The 26,406-nt window shown below is 30.9% G+C and overlaps 2 protein-coding genes, 1 long non-coding RNA gene and 1 other non-coding gene across 6 annotated transcripts; 1 reads left to right on the top strand and 3 right to left on the bottom strand.

Moving 5' to 3' along the window:
* Positions 1–3,198: 3,198 nt before the first annotated feature.
* Trnag-gcc lies at positions 3,199–3,269 on the bottom strand. Its single transcript has one exon. It is a non-coding gene; the product is annotated as a tRNA-Gly (tRNA).
* Positions 3,270–7,709: 4,440 nt separating this feature from the next.
* On the bottom strand, positions 7,710–13,539 carry LOC123296557 (coiled-coil domain-containing protein 102A). 3 transcript variants are annotated; one of them, XM_044878081.1, is made up of 7 exons: positions 13,182–13,539; positions 11,878–12,521; positions 11,438–11,663; positions 11,153–11,359; positions 10,687–10,961; positions 10,045–10,158; positions 7,710–8,411 (listed from the first exon to the last, which is right to left on the bottom strand). In XM_044878081.1, the coding sequence occupies exons 1-6, from the start codon at positions 13,290–13,292 to the stop codon at positions 10,062–10,064; spliced, it is 1,560 nt and encodes a 519-aa protein (XP_044734016.1). In that variant the 5' UTR covers positions 13,293–13,539; the 3' UTR covers positions 7,710–8,411; positions 10,045–10,061. The 3 variants fall into 3 exon arrangements, with proteins under 3 accessions (XP_044734016.1, XP_044734015.1, XP_044734017.1); XM_044878082.1 differs by lacking the exon at positions 7,710–8,411 and adding an exon at positions 10,256–10,313 and having other exon boundaries at positions 10,100–10,158; XM_044878080.1 differs by lacking the exon at positions 7,710–8,411 and having other exon boundaries at positions 9,808–10,158.
* Positions 13,540–14,876: 1,337 nt separating this feature from the next.
* Positions 14,877–24,234, top strand: LOC123295149 (DDB1- and CUL4-associated factor 11). The gene is made up of 10 exons (XM_044876382.1): positions 14,877–15,039; positions 15,566–15,659; positions 16,152–16,259; positions 16,356–16,515; positions 17,765–17,911; positions 18,011–18,195; positions 20,303–20,642; positions 21,092–21,247; positions 21,319–21,422; positions 22,056–24,234. Exons 1-10 carry the CDS (start codon positions 14,909–14,911, stop codon positions 22,245–22,247), a joined length of 1,617 nt encoding a protein of 538 aa, XP_044732317.1. The 5' UTR covers positions 14,877–14,908; the 3' UTR covers positions 22,248–24,234.
* On the bottom strand, positions 22,775–24,564 carry LOC123295151. The gene is made up of 3 exons (XR_006535143.1): positions 24,475–24,564; positions 23,053–23,065; positions 22,775–22,893 (listed from the first exon to the last, which is right to left on the bottom strand). It is a non-coding gene; the product is annotated as an uncharacterized LOC123295151 (long non-coding RNA).
* Positions 24,565–26,406: the final 1,842 nt, after the last annotated feature.

Raw genomic sequence — 26,406 nt, forward strand, 5'->3', positions numbered from 1 at the left:
TTACACAAAGTGTAATGTACTTATACATTACTGATAATTACATTATGAATATTTATATTGTAAACTCAATCCGAGTGTGTTTTTATACAGGTGGGTGTTCCAAAATTACACTCCACTATTTTAGTGGTGTGTTCTTTATCTCCCAATAACTAAAAGCAAGGCAAAACAAGTTAAAACAAACAATTGACTGAGTTAATTGTTGAAATACCATGCATAGTCAGTGTTGATTTCTTTATCACATTACACATACATACATGTGACACATACATAACTGATAAACAAGTATAGTACATATTATAAAATTTCCACCTAATTGGCACCCTCACGGGTAAACAGTCATGTTTACGAAAAAATGTTGTTTAATTTTTGATAAGGAACATTTTTTACATTTAAACTTTTGTTCTATCTCTAACGGTTTACAAGATGGGTCCTACGGACCCAAGACCCAATTGACCTATGATGCTCATTTACGAACTTGACCCCACTTTTTACGTCCTGAGTACGCTGTAAAAATTTCAGCTCGATATCTTTTTTCGTTTTTGAGTTATCGTGTCCACAGACGGACGGACGGACGAACGGACACCCGGACGAACGGACAACCGGAAATGGACTAATTAGGTGATTTCATGAATACCTATGACAAAATTTTTTTCCTAGCATCATTATTTTTAAGCGTTACAAACTTGGGACTAAACTTAATATACTATGTATATTTCATATATACATGGTATAAAAACAAGTCTAGCAGTTTACATAGCAACTTTAACAGTCGGGACCCATTAAAATCTACACCGGTTCAAATCTTGCCAATAATAATGGGTCCCGACTGTTAAAGTCCCTATATAAACTGTTGGACTTGTTTTTTTCTTTTCAGTTTGTATTTTCCTCAGTCGGGTTTTTGATTTTTTAAATAATTTTTTTTATTCGTTGTTTTATTAAAAGAGAAGAGAATGTAAGGGATTGTTATTTTGAAAATAAATTGTTTGTAACATAAACTTTATAAATCGTAAAGATTGTCACGGACTTCTAACATAAAAAATCCAAAAATAGCAGACTTCAAATGACGTCATTTTTTCCGTTTTATTTGTTTTTTTGTGACTACCTGTGGATACGAATTCGATACTTTAATTTGATTACGTAATCTAGATGCATGTGTGAACTAAGTTGAGTTGACTTACAGAATGATGTATGATGTATGAGTATGATGTATTGAGCGTGTCAAATTTATTTTAATACTTCAGGTGAGTGCTTTATGATAAATATTCTTTAGTTTCCTACTTATTTTTAAGTACATGAGACTCACTTTATTATTATTACTCAAGTTGGAAGTTTTTAAAACAACATTAGTTCATTATTCACACTAATTTGACTCATTTTTGGTCATATATTTTTTAGTCATTGATTTTATAAAACATTTGTAATAATTCAGCGTTTTTGTTTATTATTATTATTTTATTTTTATTTATTTTTTTTATAACCAATAAAATATTATTTATGATTATAAAACCTAATTAATCCATTTTCGGTTGTTTGTCCGTCTGTCTGCCAACATGATAAATCAAAAACGAAAAAAGATATCAAGCTACATTTGCATTTCATCTCATAAGAGCATCGTTGGTTCAGTGGTAGAATGGTCGCCTGCCTGCGTTGTACGATTTCAAAAACCACTGAATGTTTTTTAATGAAATTTTACAATAATATAACACGGTGATCTTTACTTTTAAAATGGAAATACTTCAGCGAAGCGGACGGATATCATGCTAGAATATGTCATAAAGAATAAGCTAATCATTTTGATAGAACTGCAGTAGATGTATTTTAAAAATGAAATTAAACTTATACAAAAATAATAACAACACCATAATAAAAAGTTTTTCTTATCAAATTTTAATAATTAATAAATGTACTACTGATAACAAATACTAAAACACTATAAATATATTAAAACACAATTGTTTTATAACTAAAATACTCAATCGTTCTAATTTACAAGATGATTAGTTTAGTCTGAATCATATTACAAACTTACAAACTCGAATAAAACTATAAAACACCTGGTCTAAAAAAAATGTATCGGTACCACCTATTTCAACTAATTATGAAATTTTATTGGGTAACAGATAAGCGTTATAACTTAAAATTAGAAAGTTATTAGAATACTTTAAAAAGGTTATCTTCAGGAAAAAAAAAAGTTTAGAGAGAATTCACGTAAAAATATGTCTCATGCGAGAATAGAAGCATTTCGATTGGTTATGAATATTCATTCTGGCCGTCCATAATATAATGACAACTTTATGATGAAAGTTGAAAAAGAAATGATTTCAGTTAAAGACGCTTTTACAAATTGACATTTAACTTCGCTGGGTTTAAAATTAACCATTAACAAGTGAAAACAAACAATTGACTGAGTAAATTGTTGAAATATTATGCATAGACAATGTTGATTACTCCATCACATATACTTAACTGATATTCCCATATAATAATACATACGATACAATTTACGCCTAATTTGCGCCCTCACGGGTAAACACCGATGTTTACGAAAAAATGTTTCAATCAAAAGTTGGTTATTTTTTGATAAGGAAGATTTTTTACATTTAAACTTGTGTTCTATCTATAACGGTTTACAAGATGGATTCTACGGACCCATAGGTCAAGACCCAATTGACTTATGTTGCTCATTTACGAACTTGACCTCAATTTTTACGTCCTGAGTACGCTGTAAAAATTTCAGCTTGATATCTTTTTTCGTTTTTGAGTTGTCGTGCCCACAGACGGATGGACAACCGGATGGACTAATTAGGTAATTTTGGGAACACCTAAACCAAAATTTTGTTCATAGTATCAATATTTTTAATCGTTACAAACTTGGGACTAAACTTAGTATACCTTGCATATTACATATATGCATGGTATAAAAAGTTGCGCACTCTCGCCAAATAATGTTAACGTAGAAATAGAATATTCCAACTTAAATAATCTTACAGAGGAAGATAAACTACGCTATCTGATTCAGTAAACCGGGCTGGATAGTTAAGAGTTGGGTACGTCTCATGGTCGAACAAGCCACTCCCTCTCTCTATCGAAGAACCCACACATTATTATTGGAAATCCCGCCCATTGATAAAATGATTCCGCCTTTGGCACTGACCATAAGTTTCTCCAAAGATTGGAAATCCATTTTTAAAAAAATTATGCATCGTCCGGGAATCGAACCCGGGCCGCCCGCGTGGCAGGCGAGCATTCTACCACTGAACCAACGATGCTCTTATGATTTGAAATGCAAATGTAGCTTGATATCTTTTTTCCGTTTCGTTTTTTCCGTAGGACCCATCTTGCAAACCGTTAGAGATAGAACAAAAGTTTAAATGTAAAAAATGTTCCTTATCAAAATAAACAATTTTTGTTTGAAACATTTTTTCGTAAACATCACTATTTACCCGTGAGGGCGCCAATTTGGCGGAAATTTTATAGTATGTACTGTACTTGAATATCAGTTATGTATGTGTAACATGTATGTATGTGTTATGTGATAAAGAAATCAACACTGACTATGCATGGTATTTCAACAATTAACTCAATCAATTGTTTGTTTTCACTTGTTTATTTCAGTTAAGGTTAACACAATTAACTTAGATTTCAATGGTAATAATATTTCTATTTAGAATGAAGGGATTATTGTAACTTGTCCTAACCAAGCGACGTGTTCGCACTGCCTTATGTACGAAAACTAGAACAATTCTATTAATTATACTCACGACTAAGTTTTTTGAACGTGAGCTAAATTTAAAAATTATTATTTTTTTAAATTGCTAATTACAACTGAAATAGAGCGTTTAAATTCTGCATTATTGCTTATGTAATATAATAATTAACAAACAAAAAATTTATATTAATTACTAATTAAGATGATTTTAATTAATTAGGTGAAATATGAATTTTATTTAAAACTTTTTTTATAGCAAAAAAAATAACGGACTTGAATTTAATTTACAAAATTTCTAGGCTGATATTCAACATAAGAATTCATATACAGGGTAATCCATTTTAATCGATGGACCCAAAAATCTTCTAAAATACAACAAAAAAATGTTTCGTACAAAAATTATTCAGATTCAATTAGGACATCATATTCTAGAGTCAGATTTGATCAACGTCTTCTGGATCATTTAAAATTTAACTCAGATCCTTAACAGTAGGAGATAGAAACACTTTAAATTAGAAAGTTGAACCTCATAAAAAAAACTAACAAAATATTTTTTCCAAAAACGTTAGCTTTCGGAGGAAATCCGACTTAAAAATATGTCATTATTGCATTTAATCAAAAGAAAACACACTAACTACGGAAAAATGCTTTAGGCAAAAGTTGTCAATGGCAGTAGTACATTCGCCTGTGCCCATGACTTTGACCTACAATTATCGATAAATTTTAAGTGTATTTTCTTTTGATTAAATAAAATAATGACAAATTTTTAAGTTGCATTTTCTCCGAAAGCTAACGTTTTTGGAAAAAATATATTGAACAAAAGTTGTTAGTTTTTTATGAGGTTCAACTTTCTAATTTAAATTGTTATTCTATCTCTTATTGTTAAGGATCTGAGTTAACTATTAAAGGATCCAGAAAACGCACATCAGATTTGATGCTAGAATATTATGTCCCACTTTAATCTTAATAATTTTTGTAGGAAACATTTTTTTTTATTTTAACTATTTTGGAAGATATTTGCGTCCATCGAGTATAATGGATTACCCTGTATACAAAAAATTTAAATATCTTAGGCTGGGGTCACACGAACGTTGATTATAATTCACTTTGGTAATCAGAATAAATAGACCAAAAATTTTATACACCTGGAGTATTGTTACAATTACGACTTTGTTGAGTTGCGTTTGTCGACTAAAGCGAAGCTGGTTGGGTTCTGAAATTTTTAGACCTTGCGTTCAAAAATAGGACACTTACAGAAATTTGTTTCGGTCAATTTTTTCGATTATATTTTTTCCAGTCTATTTTTTCCTAAATCCAACATATTTTCCTAAGTACGTTTGCTTCAACTACCTACATAGAATTAAGCTGAGATGGCGTGAGCTTTCATTTTACCTAAATACCAAATGGGGTACCTTAATATGTCATGATTAAACGGTCCATAAAGTTTTAACTTTTCAATTTCTTGCCGAAGTTCAGGCTTTTGTTAGTTAAAAACTAAAAAGGCTTTGTAAAAATATTTTTATTGCTTAAATGTTAGACTCCACTAAATTCGGACGCAATGGTTATTACCGTACTATTAACGGTGAATTTTTTTAAATAAAAATATTCAATTTCATGTCTTAAGTCAGTTTAAAATTTATACGCTACTGTTTTTACAAATGAATTAAAATTTCACATAATTAAACTAAGCAACACAATTAACTTCGTTAAACTCACATTGTTGGAATTCAAACTAATTAAAGCATCAAAACATAAGCAATTAAATAATGATTTATTTTTAAAACTGACTTAAGTAACCAACCACTTGCTTAACTTTAAGATCATTTTATTTTATTTTTTCAAGTAATTATATTGATGGTTGAAACTTACCTTTTAGAAAATCATTGATGAAAAATTTCCAGTTATTTTTATAATAAATTAAACACTCATCATATTTTTATCACCAAAAACATTGCCTACACACGAAACGAATTCTCGAGCACACATTACATGAAAAACAGTAACATTATGGAAAAACTATTGTTTTGAAAGTTATCAAGAAAATACTTTGAAATTGATTTTAAAATATATAAAATATGGTTTTATTTGGCTAAATATTTTTGTTGAGGTTTTTTATTTATTTAAAAAACGTCTGTGTTTATATTCTTCATACTCTAGCTGACGGGACAACTCAACTGATTTTCACTTCAATACAAAAACGAACACAGTTGTCAAAAATACTTCGTGCATCTTCGGTATATTTACTGTTTGAAGCGTCATCTGTTCATCATATTTATATTTTGTTTTTTTTGGTTCGAGTCTAAAATAAGTTCGTTTATTTGAAAATACAGTTAAACTTGCATTGAAATGAATAATTGCAAATATAATTGGACTCCGAAATTTTAAAATTATTTTTCCTCAGAAGTTAACAACTTAAAATGATTTAATATTCACTTATAAATAATGGATTATCAAAACTATTTTGAAAAATCTTCTATTTTATTTTCCATAGCGAAAAGGACTAAGGATTTTAGGAGAATGAAAATGATAATTCAGAAAAAGTTATTAAAGGATTTATTTCAACAAATTGGCACAATACAATTACGTATGAACATTGACAATAAAATTATGAGGCTACAAATTTTGGAATAAAATCATGTAATTCGAACCCAATAATATACTAAATAAGTCTTGAAATAAGTCTTGTAAACTTATTATACTAAAACTAGCTATAGCTTTTCTAGTTTTATTTTTTCTGCGACCTTCTAAAAGATAAGTTAACGTTCTAAGGTTGAGTCGATGCTCTTAAATTTGTTAAATTATTTTAAAATTACATGATTTTATTTTTTGTTTTTAAAAAAGGGCAGGATTAATTTCAGTGCAATATTTTTAAGAGTTACATTAAGGCACTAAATGTGCACCTAAAATTTGTTACTTTTGTATACGTTTTCTTTTTTTTTTATTGACAAAAATTTTGTACAATTTTTTTTTAATTATATTTTTTTGAGAAAATATATACGTTGTATTAATTTATAAAACGGTTGTACTGTACTTGTAGCAAGTAAAACTGTTTCGTGAAAATGATTTTTCATCCTAACATGACATAATAAAGCTTTTGTTTTTCATTCATAACAACTATTATTAATTGTAATAGAATTTAACAAGATAGAGCAATAACTTCCGTTATATTGTTTCTATTGTTGCCTACATTTTGTCATAATTATTGCTATTTTCAAATCGTTTTTCATTTATAGCTCTTAATAATATTAACTTTATTTCCCTTTTATTCTATCTATCAAGTTCAAATTATATTTCACTTTCAATTTCCGAAGGTTGCATAATAATGATTCTAATATAAAAAATTTTTTTCGATAAAACTTATTTTTCGAGTTTCGAGCATATGTCAACTTAAAAAGAACCCAGATAGTCATCCTTACCTCTACCCTCCATATTCTCTAGTGAGGACTTATTATTATACATTTAATCCTTTTACCATCTAACTTTTAAATATAAAATCGCTTAATGGCGCCCCAAAAATATTTGAAACTAGCTACCAGGTCAGGTGTATTTTGGAAAACATCAAAGTATCACGAAAATTTATTTTTCATTATAGGGAATACATTTTGTTTTGAAGTTAACTTTAACGTTCCAAGATGGCTCTTTAGACATTTCAAGATGGTATCCTTATATTAGTCACCAATTTTCCGAAATAAAGTTAATATTAAAAGTTTCCATAAAGAGATTTAAATTTGAAACTTTATTTTTTTGATATTTAAATTTTCGTTTAATAATAAATTGCACATTTTTTTTTCAAATTCGACAGTTAAAATTATCTAATTGATTAATTATCATTTGTTTCTTCATTTTAAAAAACCTCATAAAATAAAAAGTTACTAAATATATATATATATATAAATATTAGATTATGGTAACTAAAAAAAGTATTTTTTTATTAAAATATAAAAACGTTTTAAAATACTGTAAAAATATACTTTATTATTCAAATAAAAAAAAGGGAGGATTTAATAAAAGTGTAAAAAAAATAAATAAATTTTCTTAGAAAATAAGGAACTGAAAGTACGTTGTTCTTTTTTACTTTTTTTATAAGGTTTTCAGTTTCTGCTCAAGGGCTTTTGGGGCAATTAGGCAACCTTTTTAATACGTTGTAATAATTTCGATAATATTTATATCGTTAGCTGTTAGTTAACAATATTGCCAATGGCCAGGTGCAGAACAATATAATGTCCTGATCCTCTGGACAATGACTGACATTATCCTTATTTACAATTATTTATATTAAGCGTCAAATCGGTTATTAAACAAAAGAGTGTTGTCAACTCAAAGATCTAAGAAAACAACATAATATATAAAAAAAAAAGACAAGGAACCTTTTAGGATTTAAGTACAGATCTTATATAGTCAGTCAGTCATTTTGGTTAACTTGTTAATTGACGAAGCAAATACGATATCGTTAGGTCCACGCAAAGAATTATTTATTATTGTTAAAATTATTAACTTAGGCCTTTTATTCTGAAGCTCTTTTATATTTAGACCTTATTGATATGTATTCGGCCGTTGTTCTTTATGGTTTGAATGGCGTTGAATTGATATGCCTGTGCTTGCGCAAATGGCTGCTACGGTAGGATCACTTCAAACCATAAATACCAAGTCCGGGAGTTATTTTATCGCGTAAAATCGATTTTAAAATGCAGAAACTCTAAACCTACGACGTAAAAAAAATAATCTGTATTTATGAGTCGAACTAAAGCATGGTCATATAAACAAGAATAGTGATTTTATTTCACTTTCTCATCCCTAGGGCATAGAATATTATACATAGAGAACGCCATGGCCAAAAATTTGTGATATGATGAATGAGAGAGAGGACTGCCAGTTAGTTCCTATGTGTCCTTGTCTAATATATAAGTCAATGGCAAGATATTGCAACATATGATTATGACATATAACCATAACAAGGACACATAGGAATTAACTAGCAGTCCTCTCTCATTCATCATATCGCAACCACTTACAGTCTAGCATATCTTTCGCGTTATCTACGTATAATATTCCATGCCCTAGGGTGGCAGTATACATAACCTCAAAATTGAAGATCAATTATACCGAAATCCAATCATTTTGCATAGAATCTAGATTTGTTTATATGACAGTAATTAGATGAGTATCACAAAACAAATTAAAAAGAACTCTTAAAGCATGAAAAAATATAAATTAGTAAAAAATAAAGTCGCTAGTGTTGCAGAAAATTTGCAACATCGAAAAGGGCCAACGAGAGAGGTAGACAAATAAGAAATAATAACTTAATTAATCAAATCAGTTAAAAGTATAAAATAAATTTGGTTTTAGTTAAAGAGAATTGAAAAAAATTCACTCGCAAAGAAACTCGAACCCGGACCTCTTGGATTCATGCCAAGCTCCTTATGCAGTTCGGCTATACGAGCTCTAGACACAGAGTGTAGTTTTTTCAACTGATCGAATTTTTATTTTTGTTTGTCACCATTGTATCATAAATAAGCATCAAATTATATAACTGAAAGGTTTTGACATTTAAAATTGTATACAAACTAGTGAAAAAAATATAAATAATAAATAAATTTTGTTTGCTGCTTCTTTATTGAAATAAGGGCGGATCTGCATTGTTTGAAACTCGACAGGGCGAATTAAAATAAATACAAAATTTGTAATTAAAAAAAATAAAAATTTAAATAACCTATCTACTTTGTACGAATGGAATTAATATGAATGTAGAAAATTTACATCCAAACTTAAAAATTACAATTTAACACCTAAGTGCAGAACGCTTAGACATCCACACTTAATGTTATCAATTAAGGATTATTACGTTCTATTCAAAACTAAAGTATCATTGAGTATTAGAACGTACTCGAATTGACCAAATTAATTTGTTCAAATAGGTTTGTTACAGCCAGGAGTAGTAAAGATTGTTTCATTTTTGATGTTATATTTTAATGTACTGCCATTTTGGTGTTTTGAACTAGAATGTCATGTATTATGGACAAGTGAAAAGTGAAAATATTATCGATTATTTAGATAATCGATTTATTTAAAATAAGAAATATTTGATATTTAAACGAACACACACCTCCATCGAATGTTTCCATTTTTGTTAATAAACAACACTTGAAATTCTGATAAAAAAAGCAAAATGGCGGGACATTTAAAAATAACATCGAAAATGGTACCTGCATATTATTTGACAGATATTTAAGCACGATTTTGACTAATTTCCAACCGTCCTGAAATGGCAGTCAAATGCCTACCCACGACTCGTTCTAAGCCTATAAATTCGAACTATCTACAAGGATAAATCTTACCTAAATGATTCTTAATTTTAATAACTATTGACCTCTTCATCAGTACCATCTTCTGAGCGAATCGTTTGACCTCGATGTGATGATAATAAACTTGTCGCACCACAATTACGCAGCCTGAAACATACCATCCAATTTTTTAGCACGGAGAAATACGTTTTATTTAAATCTTTTGCAATTTTTATTGGAATTAAGATTGAATTAAATAACTTACGTCATCTGTATCCTCAATAATACATAATTCCTCGTTGTTATCAAGTTCCGGCTTGGGACTTTATAATAAACGTAAGCGTGAAATATTAAATATTATTTTTAAATTTAAGTTTGGTGTGTCCTTCGTTCCAAAATAATAAAATATTCTCTAATTACTATCGAAATCATGTCTGATTTCAGTCAGGCTGATTTGGGTTCCGGGTCACTCTGGAATTAAAAACTCCTTTTCTCTGTTTTTTACAACGAAAGAAACCTACTTTTAAAAAAATTAGTTTTCTCCCAAAATGTTCCGAATTTATTATCAGAATCCGTTATAATTACCGTATTAAATGTAATTAGAAAACATTTGATTGTATCGTAAGATAAAATAAGAAGGGCTTTTTGGCCAAAATTTAACTTTTCTGTGCTATCAAATAATTTTGCGGTACTAACCTTGTATGTAAATGCTCTAACTGTACTTGAAAACTTTCCACTTGCTCTTGCAATTCATCGTTTGTCCGTTGTAATTTACGAATATTATTTTGTGATGAATCCAATTCATCTTCTGCAACAGCTAAATCACGTTTTAATTCTTCCACACGTAATCGTAACCGTTTCACTTCCGCTTCATATTGTTCTGCTCGTCGTGTTGTATGCGCTAATTCCGTTATTTTATCTTGTAATATTTTTTTCAATTTATTTTGATTATGCTTCAAATCGGATAATTCCTAAAAAAAAGAGTTATGACTAAAATTTATACAAGCTCGCTGAAGGACAGTTAATTTTGGACAAAAAAATACAAATACAAAAAAATCGATTCTTTGAAAATTCTAACTTAAGCTTTGTCTTGATGGAAGTTTCAGAAAATATGACCACAACTTATTTTCCAAAAAAATTCTAAATGTGCTAAGTTACATGCCTTATTTTTATCAGTTAAATCTTGTTGTAATTGACGTAATTCGGTGTCAGAGGTTGTAAGTGGTCGACCTTTACGCTCCATTCGATCTTGCATATCACGTAACTCAGCACGTAATTTCTTATTATCTCTTTCCAATGCTAATTTTTCTGTTTCTAAGCGTTCTCGTTTACCCCATTCAGCCGCATTTTCAGCTTGTAATCTTTCTAACTGTAAAATTATAAAAGTTTGTGAGTTAAAAGTTGTCAATTTTTTTGAAAGATAGTGATGAGAAATTACATTAATTACCTCCGCTCTAAGGTCAGCTAATCGTCGATCCATACCCTCTCTAGAACTGGCCTCATCTTGTAAATCCGCTTGAACTAATCGCAGTTCATCTCTATGTTGATCTTGTAATGCTAACAGTTCTCGTACAGCTTCCTGTCGCGCTGAACGAAGGTCTTCACATTTATCACGAGCTTCTTGTAGCTCGACTTGTAGTCGTTCTAAATTTCGATGTAATGACGATTTTTCCCTACAAAATTATTGAATTTTTAGTGAAAAACAAATAAATTGAAACATAAAATAAAAACACGATCAACTCATAGGCGCTCATAACCTATCATCAATATTTTTAAGCGTTGCAAACTTAGGACTAAAATTAGTATCCCTTGATATATATTTATACAGGGTATAAAAAGAAGAGGCCTGAAGAACTACTGACTCGACTTAGCTGAAAATGGACTTACTCTCTTTCAGCTTGAATCGTTTTACTGGCTTCATCAAGCCTTAACTGTAACATCGATAATTTTTGTAACAAAAAGTCCACATCGTAATCTTCTTTATTCGTTTGCGATAAAATTCGATCCATATCATCTACAGTACTTTCAGTACTTTCCTCTAAATCCTTTTTATCATTCGATGATTTATGAACGTCACGTGGTACGGCACCTTGTAAAACATATTCTTGAGCCATTGTTGAAGAGCCTTCTAAATCGTTATTCGTTGGATCCGTTGAATCTAAAGGATTCTGTGATGTATTAAATAAAAATTCTCTATCTAAATCTTCATTTTCTAGCGCCTCTAAAATTTGACTATCAAATTGTCCCGCATGTTTTAACAATAATAAATGTATTTTTTCCATTTCCTTTTTCAGTTGATCATTTTGCAGTTCGAGTTCTTGTTTTTCACGTTTATAAGCGTTTAAATCCTTTAAGGCTGTATCTAACTTGGTACGATATTGTTTGGATTCTTCGCGTGCCTGATTCCGTTCATTGCGCACTTTACTCCATTTTTCACGCCAATTAGCTGTACAATCGGACCACCAACGCATGGTTTTTTCCATTTGGGCGGCGCGTGCACGAGCTTCTTCCAATTCTCGTTGCCGTAATGCCTAGTAATAAAATTAAAATTTGAAAATAATTCAAATAAAATTGGATACAAAAAATTTTTTTAATAATAGAATTAATCCAGTAACTGTGTCGCCTGCAAGTACGGTCTAGTTTGCGTCAAATCCGCTAGTTCTGATTTTTTTATGTTTACCCAATAATTCAACAATGTGACCTCAACCACCGAATGCAACTTTGTCAAAAATCGAAAAAAACCGTCAATTTGCGGTTATTTTAACTCCCAAGGACTAGTATTTGGTGGTACCTTTTCAGGACATTTTTAGATTAGTCTAAATTTGTTACAATATGAGACTAGAATTGTCTCTGTGGACCCAATAGTTTCTGAGTTAAAGCCTTTCAAATTTTTACTTCGGAATGAATTTGACCCTAATTCTTCGTAACCCCTCGTAAATCTGAAAATAGCCGAAATTTTCACGGTTTTTTTGATTTTTGACAAAGTTGCGTTCCGTGTTCGAGGTCACTAACTTGGATTATTCATTGGGCTAACATCATAACAAGTCAGCAAAAAATCAGAACTACTAGATTTCACGCAAGCTCTGATGTATAAATTTGCTGGAGTATATTAATTTGGAGTACTTGGCATACATGATCCGATTCGCAATTTATTATTCATAAGTAAAATTTGGGGTTCTTAAATATGTTACCTCTTTAGCTTCCCATTCGGTATCCGCATAACGACTCGATGTAATTGAAGCGGCATCATGATCTCGTACATGACGTCTTGATGAAGTCCCACTTGATGTACTTTGTGCCATATTATGAACAATTTGGAGGCTTTGCCTCCTTTATATATCCATAACACAACACGTATAGTTTTGGATATCACTCAACTGTCACTTAAGTACCGTCACTAAAAAAAAACAATCGACGGGAGTTTATTTTTTATATCGCATTTTTATCGACATTCGAGCGAGTTAACATTGAAATGAATAGAATTCTATCTGATCCAACTTCGTGATCGTTTGTAAGTGATATTTTTATTTTACAATTCAAGCGATTCGCTAATCCATGTCAAATATGTCAAAGTGTTTTGTTATTGTATCGCATTGTATTGGTCCACTGGAAATAATTTTAAGTGCAAAATTTTAAGTAATGTTTTTGAGTTAATATTTTTATTTGCATATAATTTTTAATACATTTTTAATATCAAATACTCATCAAGTTCTTATCTTCCTAATTTTTTAAGTGTAATTATTTATTTTTGTAAGATATTCAACGAGTTGGTCGACTGTAGACTATCAAAGAAAGTGCATTTTATATATAGATAGACCCTAAAGAAGTTTTACTTTTACGTAAAATATTCCGCAACATTATTCTGTTACTACAACGGATTCTTATAAAAGAAGGCGAGATATATAGAAAAGTAAACTTTTTTCGTGATCTCGCTTAATTTACGATATATTAAAGGCTGAAGAAGATGTCTTGATTATAATTATACAGGGTGGACCATTTTAATCTATTATGGCTAATAGCTCGTTTTGTACTAAACCAATCAAAAAATACCTTTAACAAAAGTTGCAGAGCTTGATAGGGGACAACTTGCATCAGATTGAACCTAGTTCTTTGGGATGCTTATTGCTTTAATAGTCAATTTAGATCATAAACGAACATTTTTTCATTAGCTTTCGGAAAAAATGCGACTTAAAAATATGACATTCTTGTATTTTATCAAAACATAATACGCTAGGTACAGAAAAATGCTTATCCAAAAGATGTCTAAGGCAATAGAGGACATTCGCCCGTGTCCATGGCTTTGGCGTGAAATTCAAGTTTCAAGCTCATTTAGCCTGGCATATGATCTTCAAACGATCTTGGAAATATTTACCTGGTCTTAAAAGTTATTAACACAGACGAATGATCTTTATTGGCCTTGATAAATTTTGCCTAAAAGAAATTTTCTAAAGCTATATCAGTAAATACTGAACAGTTTCATCTTATTCCAAAGTTTAGACTGCTTAGAATTACATCATCACTATTTATAATAGTTTAAAAACGTGATTTTTTGCACACCCTTACAGATTTTTGATGTCCCAAACATTTTAATATGCATCTGCGTATATTTGTCTTGCTTCCGTCATGACTCATAAACTAAAATATTGCCTAACTCTAGATTTGACGATAAAAACTCTATGATTTATATTATATTCACAAAATCATCTGTCTATTCAGTACAATAGATAATTTTGACCTGTGTTGAAGTAAATAAAAATACAAAATAAAATTAAAATTTAATTTATTACGCCATAATTTGTAATTAAGAATGCTAATTATTAAAATCTTTAATTTAATTTAAACTAAATTGTTATAAAATTAATTATATAATTATTTGTTATTATTTTTCGATTTTTTTTTTTTTTAAATAAGACGTCATATGGGATCTTACATATCTCATAGAATGGATGGAACAAGTAGCGATGAAAGTAGTATTAGTAGTATTCGATCACAAGATGATTCTGATCAGGAAACTGAATTAGAAGCTGTTTTACAATTTTTATTACGAAGGTAATTCAAATAATTCTAGCTTCGAACTCGAATTTTAATATATTTGTATTCAGACATGGAATTTACTCTGGGTCATGAAAGATTCTCACGTTTCTTTGGGTCGAGCTTTAGATTCTTTTAAGTAAATTTTTCACGATGCTCTTTGAGATTGAGTCTCACTTGTGCAACCTACTATTGTCAATTTGAGGAAAGTTAACTAATTTTTTAAGGTTATGATTTCTTAGCAAAAAAAAAAAAAAATTGGTAGAAATTACTTTATAGGTACCATGAACTTATATGGATAATCATTCGTGAAACTAGTAGGTCAAAAAACTTAGTTTTAAAAGTTGTCTGCTCTGAGCTCTTTATCAATCATTTCCTAATGAGGGGTATCGATTTTATACCTATACACAATTTTTAGGAACCCAATAAATGCATGAATTTTTAGAGAAAGTCTCTTAAATTTTTTCGTAATAATTTATACACGTTTTTAAACGATAACTATTAACACCAACCGATTGGCTGAAAATTCTTTTTTCTATTCCAGTGGTCAAGTCCATATAATAGCGTCAGATTATGAAGAGGATGAAGTTAATCAACCTCCAAAAATTTCGGATCAGTTTAATACATCTTTATTAGAGGTAAAAATTTTATATTTATATCATTTTAAGCGTATTGGGCTACCAAAAGCAAACTTCCAGATTAAACTTGCTCAATTTTTGCGTTCTGTGTCGGAAAATAATTTAGAAAATGTTTTCATAGTTAATATTTTTTGACATAATTGTCTATATCTATGAGGATTACCAACAAGATCGTTATGATCAACATAATTGTGCATGAGAAATAGTTGCCAAAATGTACCCTAGCCTTTGATCTACAAGTAAGCAATTTTTACTTCACTTTACCTCAGTCTCGTACGGAAAAATTTCATGTTCACCATAAATTAAACGTACAGGAAATACGCTCAATTCGTCAATAAAACCACATCTCCACTGCTTCCAGAAGTTTTTCTGTTGTCTTTTTGTCACAGTACTCACCAAATATTATTTTGAACAGCATTATTGCTTCAAAATGTTTCGTTATATCTTAAAAAATTAGGACTGAAGGAAATTAACATTTGTTTATATTTTTAGAAAAGTGAATATACAGTAACGACAAGACAAGCAAGCGGTTTAGTACGACAGTTAAAATGTCGCAGACAACGGAAACAATCGCTGATATCGATGATACAAAATAGAGAAGTAAAAAAACCAAGTGATGTTTATAAATTAAACAAATCGATCATTATTTGAAATAAAAAATTTCTCTAAATGTTTTTTTTTTCTTTAACACTTTAGCGTGGTATTTATTCAAATGGTAGTTTTTCATCAGCGATTAAATGTAATATTTCAAATCGATGTTTACCAAATCAAATGACACAAGTAGCAAGACATCCTGGCAAAGCGTACTGTGGTACTTATTCAAAAGATGGCAGTTATTTTGTTAGTGCTTGCCAAGGTAAATAATTACTGTGTTTAGTTGAACTAACGGTCAATATTGTTCGGTTAGTATCGGCACTCCATCTATGGATAATTTATTTTCTCCTTTAAGAAAAGTGGGGTGCCGCTGCCGCTTCATCATTGCCTAGGTTAAAGTATAACATTTATTTTTTGAAATTATTTTCATGGAGTAATTAGTCCCTAAAAATCATTTAACATTGTTATAAAAGTGGAAGGAAGTCTCATTGCCTTCCTCACTCTGTCCCATATAAAGTGCATATAGCGAAGTATCTACTGCTAAAAGAGTTAACAACTTTTAAACGGATGAACTGATTTTCATGTAATTTACAGTTTTTTTTAAGTGTACATAGATAGCATTCCTTTTTATTTGATACCAGACTCTGGTATATTCGTAAATATTCGTTCATTCATCCCCACTTTCCCCCTTTTATTTGATACCCCACCACTTATGTATATTTCAAAATATTTTATTGTTCATAAGTAGGAAGAACATGCTTGTACATGATAGGAAAGAAAAAATTTAGTGATATTTTAAAGAACTGTAAAAATTTCAGCTCGATATCTTTTTTCGTTTTTGAGTTATCATGTTCACAGACGGACGGACGGGCAACCGAAAATGGACTAACTAGATGATTCTATGTTACAGACTTGGGACTAAACTTAATATACTATGTATATTTTATATATACATGGTATAAAAACCTTTGAAACACGACATTTAGGCAAACGTTTATCTGTATTTGTCTATAAAATTATTTACATGGGTTTTCTATGTACAAAATTTCATCCTCAGTTCCACCCCTTGGAGGATAAATATAGATAACAACCATGCTCGAAGCAGATTGTATATTGTGTAAAAATTTGAGCTCAATCAATGCAGAACTTTTTAAGTCTATAAGCAATACACAAACGAACATAACATTTTTATATGATTTCTAAATATGGCCTGAAATTTGATGAGTAAAAACACAAATACAAATTAAGTTTATTTGGCCAAAAATTATACCTAAAAACTTTTGGCTTTAAATTGTATACATTTTTCAAAAACGATGAAAAAGTATGGAAAATCGGGATTCATCAGGGAATTTTTATGGCTGATTCTTGTGGCCACCTTAAAATACATTTTCGTCTGTTGTATTTTCAAACGTTTTATAGCGTATTAGTTACTGTTATAGAGGAGGGAGGGGGAATGTTGATAATCTAGTAATCCCGTAATCTGCTATAATATTTTTTGTTTTCTATTTTAGACTATAATATTAGATATTACGATACAAGTGATGAAAAATTTACTTTAGTCAAAACAATACCTGGCCGAGAAGTTGGATGGAGTATAATTGATATGGCATGCAGTCCTGATGGACAACATCTGGTATATTCTAGCTGGTCAGAATCATGTAATGTATTCGTTTCTAACATTTAATTAACAGGAGCGTTGGTGCTCATGGCTCAGCGTGTCGATAGCAAATCTAATTGAAGTAATTTCTTTTTTGCAGTACATATATTTCGGTTGCACGGTGATACAAATAATCATGAAGCGTTACGATTAAATCCACCGGATCAACAAAGATTTTGTATGTTTTCTGTTGAATTCTCATCCGAGGGGCGAGAAATCGTTGGTGGTGCTAACGATGGTAATATTTATGTATATGACAGAGAACGAAATCAACGGTCTTTAAGAGTAAGTGATCACTTTGATATCTTCGACCTTTCCAAAATTACTGAAAAATATCAAAATCCAAAAAATTTAATTTTGCTCTATTACATCGAAATTTTATCCAATTTTGATAAACAAAGTATGTAATCCTACTAAATTTGGGCCATACTTTTCAAATTTATGGTCAAAATTAACCTAGCTCTATTAGGTTTCAAGATTGTGGAGGTCTGGTCCTGGAATTAGGCACATATGTGATAGCTAGCGAAAAACTGACATCACAGTTGAAAAGAATGACCCAAAATTAGTTGGTTTCAAAAAAAATTCCAATAAGATCGGATAAAAATTGCCTGCGTTATCAAAAAAATCGAATTTTTGAACTTGATGACGTCATCGAAATCCAAAAAATTTAATTTTGCTCTATCACATCCAAATTTTATCCAATTTTGATAAACCAAGTATGTAATCCTACTAAATTTGGGCCATACTTTTCAAATTTATGGTCAAAATTAACCTAGCACTAATAGGTTTCAAGAATGTGGAGGTCTGGTTTCGGAATTAAGCACATAAGTGATAACTAGCGAAAAACTGACATCACAGCTGAAAAGAATGACCCAAAATTAGTGGGTTTCAAAAAAAATTCCAATAAGATCGGATCAAAATTGCCTGTGTTATTAAAAAAATCGAATTTTTGAACTTGATGACGTCATCAAAATTCAAAATATTTAATTTTGCTCTATTACACCGAAATTTTATCCAATTTTGATAAACAAAGTATGTAATCCTACTAAATTTGGGCCATACTTTTCAAATTTGTGGTCAAAATTAACCTAGCTCTATTAGATTTCAAGAATGTGGAGGTCTGGTCCCGGAATTAAGCACATTAGTGATAACTAGCGAAAAACTGACATCACAGCTGAAAAGAATGAACCAAAATTAGTGGGTTTCAAAAAAAATTCCAATAAGATCGGATCAATATTGCCTGTGTTATTAAAAAAATCGAATTTTTGAACTTGATGACGTCATCAAAATTCAAAATATTTAATTTTGCTCTATTACATCGAAATTTTATCCAATTTTGATAAACAAAGTATGTAATCCTACTAAATTTGGGCCACACTTTTCAAATTTTTGGTCAAAATTAACCTAGCACTAATAGGTTTCAAGAATGTGGAGGTCTGGTCCCGGAATTAAGCACATTAGTGATAACTAGCGAAAAACTGACATCACAGCTGAAAAGAATGAACCAAAATTAGTGGGTTTCAAAAAAAATTCCAATAAGATCGGATCAAAATTGCCTGTGTTATTTAAAAAAATCGAATTTTTGAACTTGATGACGTCATCAAAATTCAAAAAATTTAATTTTGCTCTATCACATCCAAATTTTATACAATTTTGATAAACCAAGTATGTAATCCTACTAAATTTGGGCCATACTTTTCAAATTTATGGTCAAAATTAACCTAGCACTAATAGGTTTCAAGAATGTGGAGGTCTGGTCCCGGAATTAAGCACATTAGTGATAACTATCGAAAAACTGACATCACAGCTGAAAAGAATGACCCAAAATTAGTGGGTTTCAAAAAAAATTCCAATAAGATCGGATCAAAATTGCCTGTGTTATTAAAAAAATCGAATTTTTGAACTTGATGACGTCATCAAAATTCAAAATATTTAATTTTGCTCTATTACACCGAAATTTTATCCAATTTTGATAAACAAAGTAATTTATGACTAATTTGCAGTTCTTTACATGTTAATGTTATAGAAAATGTCAAAAAAAATTATTGAAAAACACGAATTAATTAAACTTAGTTCATTAAAAATTGTGAAAATAAGAAATCAAATTGCACAAATATTATTTTTTAAATGTTAATTATCATAATTATTTATTTAAATTTGTGAGACAATAATATTAAATTTTCAATGTAAGTCATAAATGCAATCCATACAATTATATAATTAAAGTAGTGTATCGTTACCATGGAAACGTCTCCAATAAAACTCACGCACGATGCGAATAGCCCTGCTTGAAGCTGACTGAAATACCGATCCAAATTCTAAGGCACTTGAAGGCACTTTTGGCATTCGAAGTTATCTCTAGTTAATTAGCAATTAATAATGTTTGTTACAGGTGGCAGCACATGATGACGACACAAATTCAGTTGTATTTGCAGATAATACATCACAAATATTGTATAGTGGTGGTGATGATGGTTTAGCTAAAGTATGGGATCGACGTACATTGAATGAAACGGATCCAAAACCTGTGGGTGTTCTGGCTGGACATATGGATGGCATCACATTTATTGATTCACGGGGTGACGGGCGTTATTTAATATCAAACAGTAAAGATCAAAGTATTAAGTTATGGGATATACGGGTATTTTCTGGGAACGATGCACAAACTAATACACTTAAAGCTGTTAACCAACAGGCATGGGATTATCGATGGCAGGAAGTTCCTACATGCTGTACGTAATATTTTAATTAACATAAAGTTGAAAAGATTTCACACTATTTGCTCGTGCTGATATGACAGCATGAAATAATTTTATGGCGCAATTCTACTCAGGCACATTTTAGGCAACATGTAGTCTTTCTACATACAATAGCTCTCTTCTCCAATATCGTAGCGTTTTTCTTTTCGTTTTATGATTCAAAGCAATTAGAAAATAAGCAGCTGCCGTGGCTATTTATAATAAATCGCTTTAGACGCATGCTACACTCATGTACGACAAAGCGCATGCTATGTGAGGAAACAATTCCCCATGCGACATTTAACTGAATTTTATGCCACATAGCCGGACGCCTACAATAGGCAACACTAGCAAACAAATATCAAGCCATACGTTCATCGTTACATTCGTGGAATTGCGCTTTAAAGGTAAACGGCATCTTGATTTTGATCTTTCTATTTCAGTTTATGATCCAAAATCAAAGCTTAAAGGTGATACTTCAATAATGACGTATCGAGGACATTCTGTTTTAAAAACACTGGTTAGATGTAGGTTTTCACCGCCAGAAGTTACCGGTCAACGTTATATTTACACAGGTTGTGCTGCTGGTCGAGTAGTCAGTAAGTAATTTATTCCCAGTTGTTTATGAAATCACTGTCGATTTTTCTTCCTAATAAATTTTTATTTTCAGTATACGATTCATTAACTGGCCAAGCTCAATATTTATCTGGTCATCGAGGCTGTGTTCGAGATGTCTCATGGCATCCGTATAGACAAGAAATTGCTAGTAGTTGTGTAAGTAAATTTTTGTAGCACGTTTGATCAAAAAGTTTCTTTTCGAGTTTTACTTGCTTGTTTTTCACACTTGTTTTTTTAGTAGATGTTCATTTCTGTTCCCAGTGCTTTTTAAAAATTGTCTTCAATATTTTACTGGCGGCCGCAAGCTCTGGAAATTATTTCTTGAGGATAAATTTATTAAAAATCAAAAGTAACTTCCGGGGAATAATAATAACATAAAAAGGGGTACCGCAAGTGAATCCAGGGCATATAGACCAAAAGTCCTTTGTGCCCTCCTTGAGAACGACCTGTTACCCAAAGACGAGACGTCTTTGTTACGGTTAAAGGCTCTATTAAAATCGGATGAGGCTATAGATTCTGTCAAGGCCAGACGTCACGCAGAAATCCTGCAGCTTCTCCGTCGGGATCGCTCCCAGGATTAATGGATCCAAAATAATAGTTACAGAAAAAAGTTTCGTTAGAAAAAATCCCACCCCCTAGGCAAGATCGCTCAAATTTTTGTTTTTAACTTCTTTAAGTACGCTTTAAACAATACAGTCGAACAGTTTTTATGAAGATTCATTGACTATCCTTGGATTCCGAGCTATAAATCTAACGGCTCTCCACTAATAACTTTTTTTAAATTTTCAGTGGGACGGTGTGATTGGAGTATGGAAAAGAGTTGTACCAGACAGTTTAGATTCCAGTGATCCAGATGATAAATTATTTTATGGTGAATTAAAACGTGGCCCAGCACCACTTAGACGGAGTTTACGAATAGCAAAACAAAGACGACGTGCTGAGTCACAAAGACAACATTCTATGTTACCAAGTCAATTTTAGGGACCCTTTCTTTAAATTCAAAATCATTTTCTAATTGAATGTGAGAGAATGTGTCTTTTTTGTTGTTGTTTTTTTTTTTTCGGATATGCAAGCTAGATTATTTTTAATTTTTCCGCACGATATTAAAGATGTGAACCTCTAAAAAAAAAACTTCGAGTTGGTAATAATGAGTTGAATAAATTAAAATTATCTATCGTGCATGTTTTGGTGATCCATATATGAATATAAAACGGACATAAAACGATTTAGGTCATATAATTTTTATTTTCTATGCAATTTTTGTGTGCCACAAATGGGAAACGTCGGTTTCTGTCTTTAAATTAAAATAAAATCAAGAAAAATATTTTTAATGTCAATGAAACTGACTTAATTGGAAAGATAATTTTCTCATCGGATGTTGTATTCCAAGTGTTTAATCGTCTCTGGTTTATCGGCGTAGAAAAGTGACTTTACTAATGGGATTAGCTCACACGATCTTAGAGGAAATTTTAACAATTTACAAGCGTTGCTCTTGCGTAAGCCTATTCATTGGGAAGGCCAAATCAAACAAAACACAAAGCTTCTGCTTCCAAATCGGTTATTAACTCGGAAAGAGATAGAATTGACAGACATTCTCCTATCTCTCTCTCTCTCTCTCTCTCTCTGTCTCACAGTTAATCATGTCGCAACTACAATCAAGCGCGCAGACAACACATGTGTTTGAACGCAAGGGTTAAAAACTTCAGAACCCAACCAATTCCTTTATATTCGACAAACTCAACCCAACCAACTCGTAAACGTATAAGAGAGACGAAGACAGCTATACGTGTCTATCTTACCTGGCCTCTCTCTTTTGCGATCAACCGTATGGACGGCGATTTGGTAGCGCTATGGTATTATCTCTCCTATAGACGCGCTTTAATATAATTGGTACTAATTTCAGCCATCAGAAGTGGGATTAACCATTTTAATGTCACTTTACAATCGTTTTTATTCAGATTTTACTTTACTGGTGTAGACGAACGAAAGTGGTGTCCAGAACCGAATTTATATATGGATAGTGATCGATTCCAATTGGATAAAGAGTAAATAAACTGTGATTTATAATAAATATTATGTCAAGTGTTAAGGATTTTCACTGATAGAAAGAAAAGAAAAGTTTTCTTTTTATAATAAATGTTTATCAAGAAAATTGAAATAGAGAGAAATTATTCGACGAGCAGATCTTCAAAAAGCAGTTTGTCCACACAATTAATAATTTTTAGATCACTCCTTTAGAAGAAATTTTTTTTAATCATCTCATAAATTTTAAGTTTTTTTTTTTTTTAAACAGTGAAAGTGACCCCTGTGGCAAATTTTTAAAGACCTGCGTTTTGAAAGTCTGCTTTTAATTAATATGTTGTAATTACTTGTGGTAATACTTTTTGGGTTTTAATACTTTTTACACACAATATCTTTTTTAGTAAATTTCCTGTAATTAAAAAAGGAGGTATACAAATACAGGGTGGGCCATTTTAATCTATTATGTGGTATTGAATTCGTTACCACACTAGGGCGGTAATGGACTTCTTTTCTCACTCTGGCGTAGATAAAATTCACGCATTAATATGATGCCATGTAATTTATGATCACAAGAAAAGATATTATGTGTATAATTTTTCTTATTCACATTTTAGAACCGATTTCGATACTAGATTCCGATCTAGAATGATAATTTGCTTTATCGTATCGAAATCGGCCTGTAAAATGAACTTTGAAATTAAAATATTTGTTGTTGTTGTGAGAATTGATCGTCTCTACCATATCAAATTACCGAGAAAAACTCTGTAATTCGTTATGGTCTGGACGACAACATAAACCTATAAAACACAATCATGTCTTTTTTGAAAATTTATTTAAAATTATTTAATATAAATTTTATTATATATTGAATTTTGAATTATTTGCATTCATAATGTACTAAAAGAAAACACAACACGTATAAAATAAAACGGTTATATTTTTCATATTTAAGGCGTTTCATTTTTCTCTTACGAGTCCAAGTTTCCTCAAAATTTTAGTGATGAAAATTAATTACACCTTTCAACACGATTATAGAGGAAATTTTAACAATTTACAAGCGTTGCTCTGGCGTGAGCCTATTCATTTAGAATGCTAAATCAAACTAAACACAGAGCCTCTGCTTCCAAATCGGTTATCAACTCAGAATGAGATAGAATTGATAGACATTCTCCCCTCTCTGTCCCACAGTTAATCATAATCGCAACTACAATCAAGCGTGTAGACAACACATGTTTTTGAACGCAAGAGTTAAAAACTTCAGAACCCAACCAATTCCTTTTAACTACGCGTTACTTTTTTTATAGTACAACTGTAGTTGCTGTTATATTTCGTTGGTTATTCAGTGCATGGAGGCTATTAAGAAGGAGAACGATCGCTACGTGCTAAAGCATTAGCGCACCTGTCCCTGAAAATTTGTAGAATTTATAGTTTCTTTTTTCAGCCACCAGCCGCGCTGTCGTCGGTAAGTAGTATATTAGCGCACAACAGCCCGCATTTAATGAGACAACTTAGCGATTCCAGCGCCTCACTTATTTTGTCCATATTTTGGGGACAATATTTTCTATTGCGATCGTTCTCCTTCTTTAAGGGCAAAAATAATTTCATACCGCGTCTAAATAGACCGTATACGGTATACCGTGGACGGTCTAGACCGTAGACGGTATACCGTATAGACGGTATACCGTACAGACGGTATACCGTATAGAAGGTATACCGTACAGACGGTATACCGTACAAACGGTATACCGTATAGACGGTATACCGTAGACGGTATACCGTATAGACGGTATACCGTATACGGTCTATTTAGACGCGGTATGAAATTATTTTTGCCCTTTTATACCGTGGGGCCCTTATACCGTGCACGGTATACTTTTTCACGGTATACTCTTTATGCCGTCGAGCCCTTATACCGTGTGCGGTATAGTCTCGTCCACGGTATACACAATATAGATTGGAAGGCTTATTTGAAGCAAATGAAATATACCGTGTGCGGTATAGTCTCGTCCACGGTATACATTATACAGATGGGAAAGCGTATTCTACAGAAATGTAACATACCGTGTGCGGTATACTCTCGTCCACGGTAATGTCCCCATTTAATGTAATTCCGTCTCTGTTAAAAATAATTTCATTATAGATTTATAATTTCCGAATATGATGTTTCAAAATCATTTAGATTGTAACAATAACTTTTAATATGTTAAAATTAAAACTAATTGATTAAATAAATAATAATAATAATTAAAATATTTATTAAATAATATAAATTTTAATAGTAATAATTATCGATAGTTTCTCTTATATAAATATATTGAATATTGAATAATAATAATAATAAATTGAATAAAATAATGTAATTTCTTTCTAATTATAAACTGAAATGATTGAAAATATTTTATAACATAAAATAATGTTATATTTTATTGTCTATCAGCTATCGATCGAATATTTTATTGGATGGGTTGTAATTGGTTAAAATTATACAAATGTATATTTTATTGATAGTTTTGTAAAATTCAATCAATTCTTTAAAAGATGTACGAGCGCAAGGGCAATTTTGAATAAAATGCTTGATTTTTCTTTTATATGAAGTTGTACTAATAGTGTAAGCGTACTAGTTTTTTTTTTAACAAAAGAATTCGTTATGGGGAAAACTCAGCAGGAAAGGGTCGATAAAGGGGTTACAAATGTTGGGTAAAAAATCCAACAGCTGAATGTTTGTCGGTGAAGAGTTTGCGAGAGAGGTTTAAAGATGTAGGAAACGTTTTTTTGCGATTTGCAGCGTAAATACTCGCCCTACCAAAAAAAGTTAAATGTAATAGTTCTCGGCAGTAAAAAAATCTAGAAATCTCTCAAAATTTTCGAGTAAAACGTAAAAACCATTTTTTTTGTATTCCGCGAAAAAAAAATGTAATTGGTATGCTTTTTGATACAATTGAATCTATTTTAATTCCTAATAGCCTGGTTGTTTTTTCTGTGTCTCCAAATAGCGCAACTTGGGGTGCTAAAAAAATAAAGCTTGATTTTTTATTTTATATTTCTGGCGTACTGACTAAGTAAAACTATTACTTACTGTGAATAATTATCTTAATTAAAATATATTTTTTAAATAAAA

The sequence above is a fragment of the Chrysoperla carnea genome, chromosome 3 (genome assembly GCF_905475395.1).
Source record: "Chrysoperla carnea chromosome 3, inChrCarn1.1, whole genome shotgun sequence".
NCBI lineage: Eukaryota > Metazoa > Arthropoda > Insecta > Neuroptera > Chrysopidae > Chrysoperla > Chrysoperla carnea.

Excerpts from the sequence above, each read along its gene's own strand:
- LOC123296557 (XM_044878081.1), bottom strand. The coding sequence starts at position 13,292 with ATGGCACAAAGTACATCAAGTGGGACTTCATCAAGACGTCATGTACGA. Across the intron at positions 11,360-11,437 it reads TAGCTGACCTTAGAGCGGAG|TTAGAAAGATTACAAGCTGA; the intron begins GTAATTAATGTA and ends ATAATTTTACAG. Across the intron at positions 10,159-10,686 it reads TTAGAGCATTTACATACAAG|GCTGCGTAATTGTGGTGCGA; the intron begins GTTAGTACCGCA and ends GGTATGTTTCAG.
- LOC123295149 (XM_044876382.1), top strand. The coding sequence starts at position 14,909 with ATGGGATCTTACATATCTCATAGAATGGATGGAACAAGTAGCGATGAA. Across the intron at positions 15,660-16,151 it reads TTAATACATCTTTATTAGAG|AAAAGTGAATATACAGTAAC; the intron begins GTAAAAATTTTA and ends TTATATTTTTAG. Across the intron at positions 18,196-20,302 it reads GAAATCAACGGTCTTTAAGA|GTGGCAGCACATGATGACGA; the intron begins GTAAGTGATCAC and ends TGTTTGTTACAG.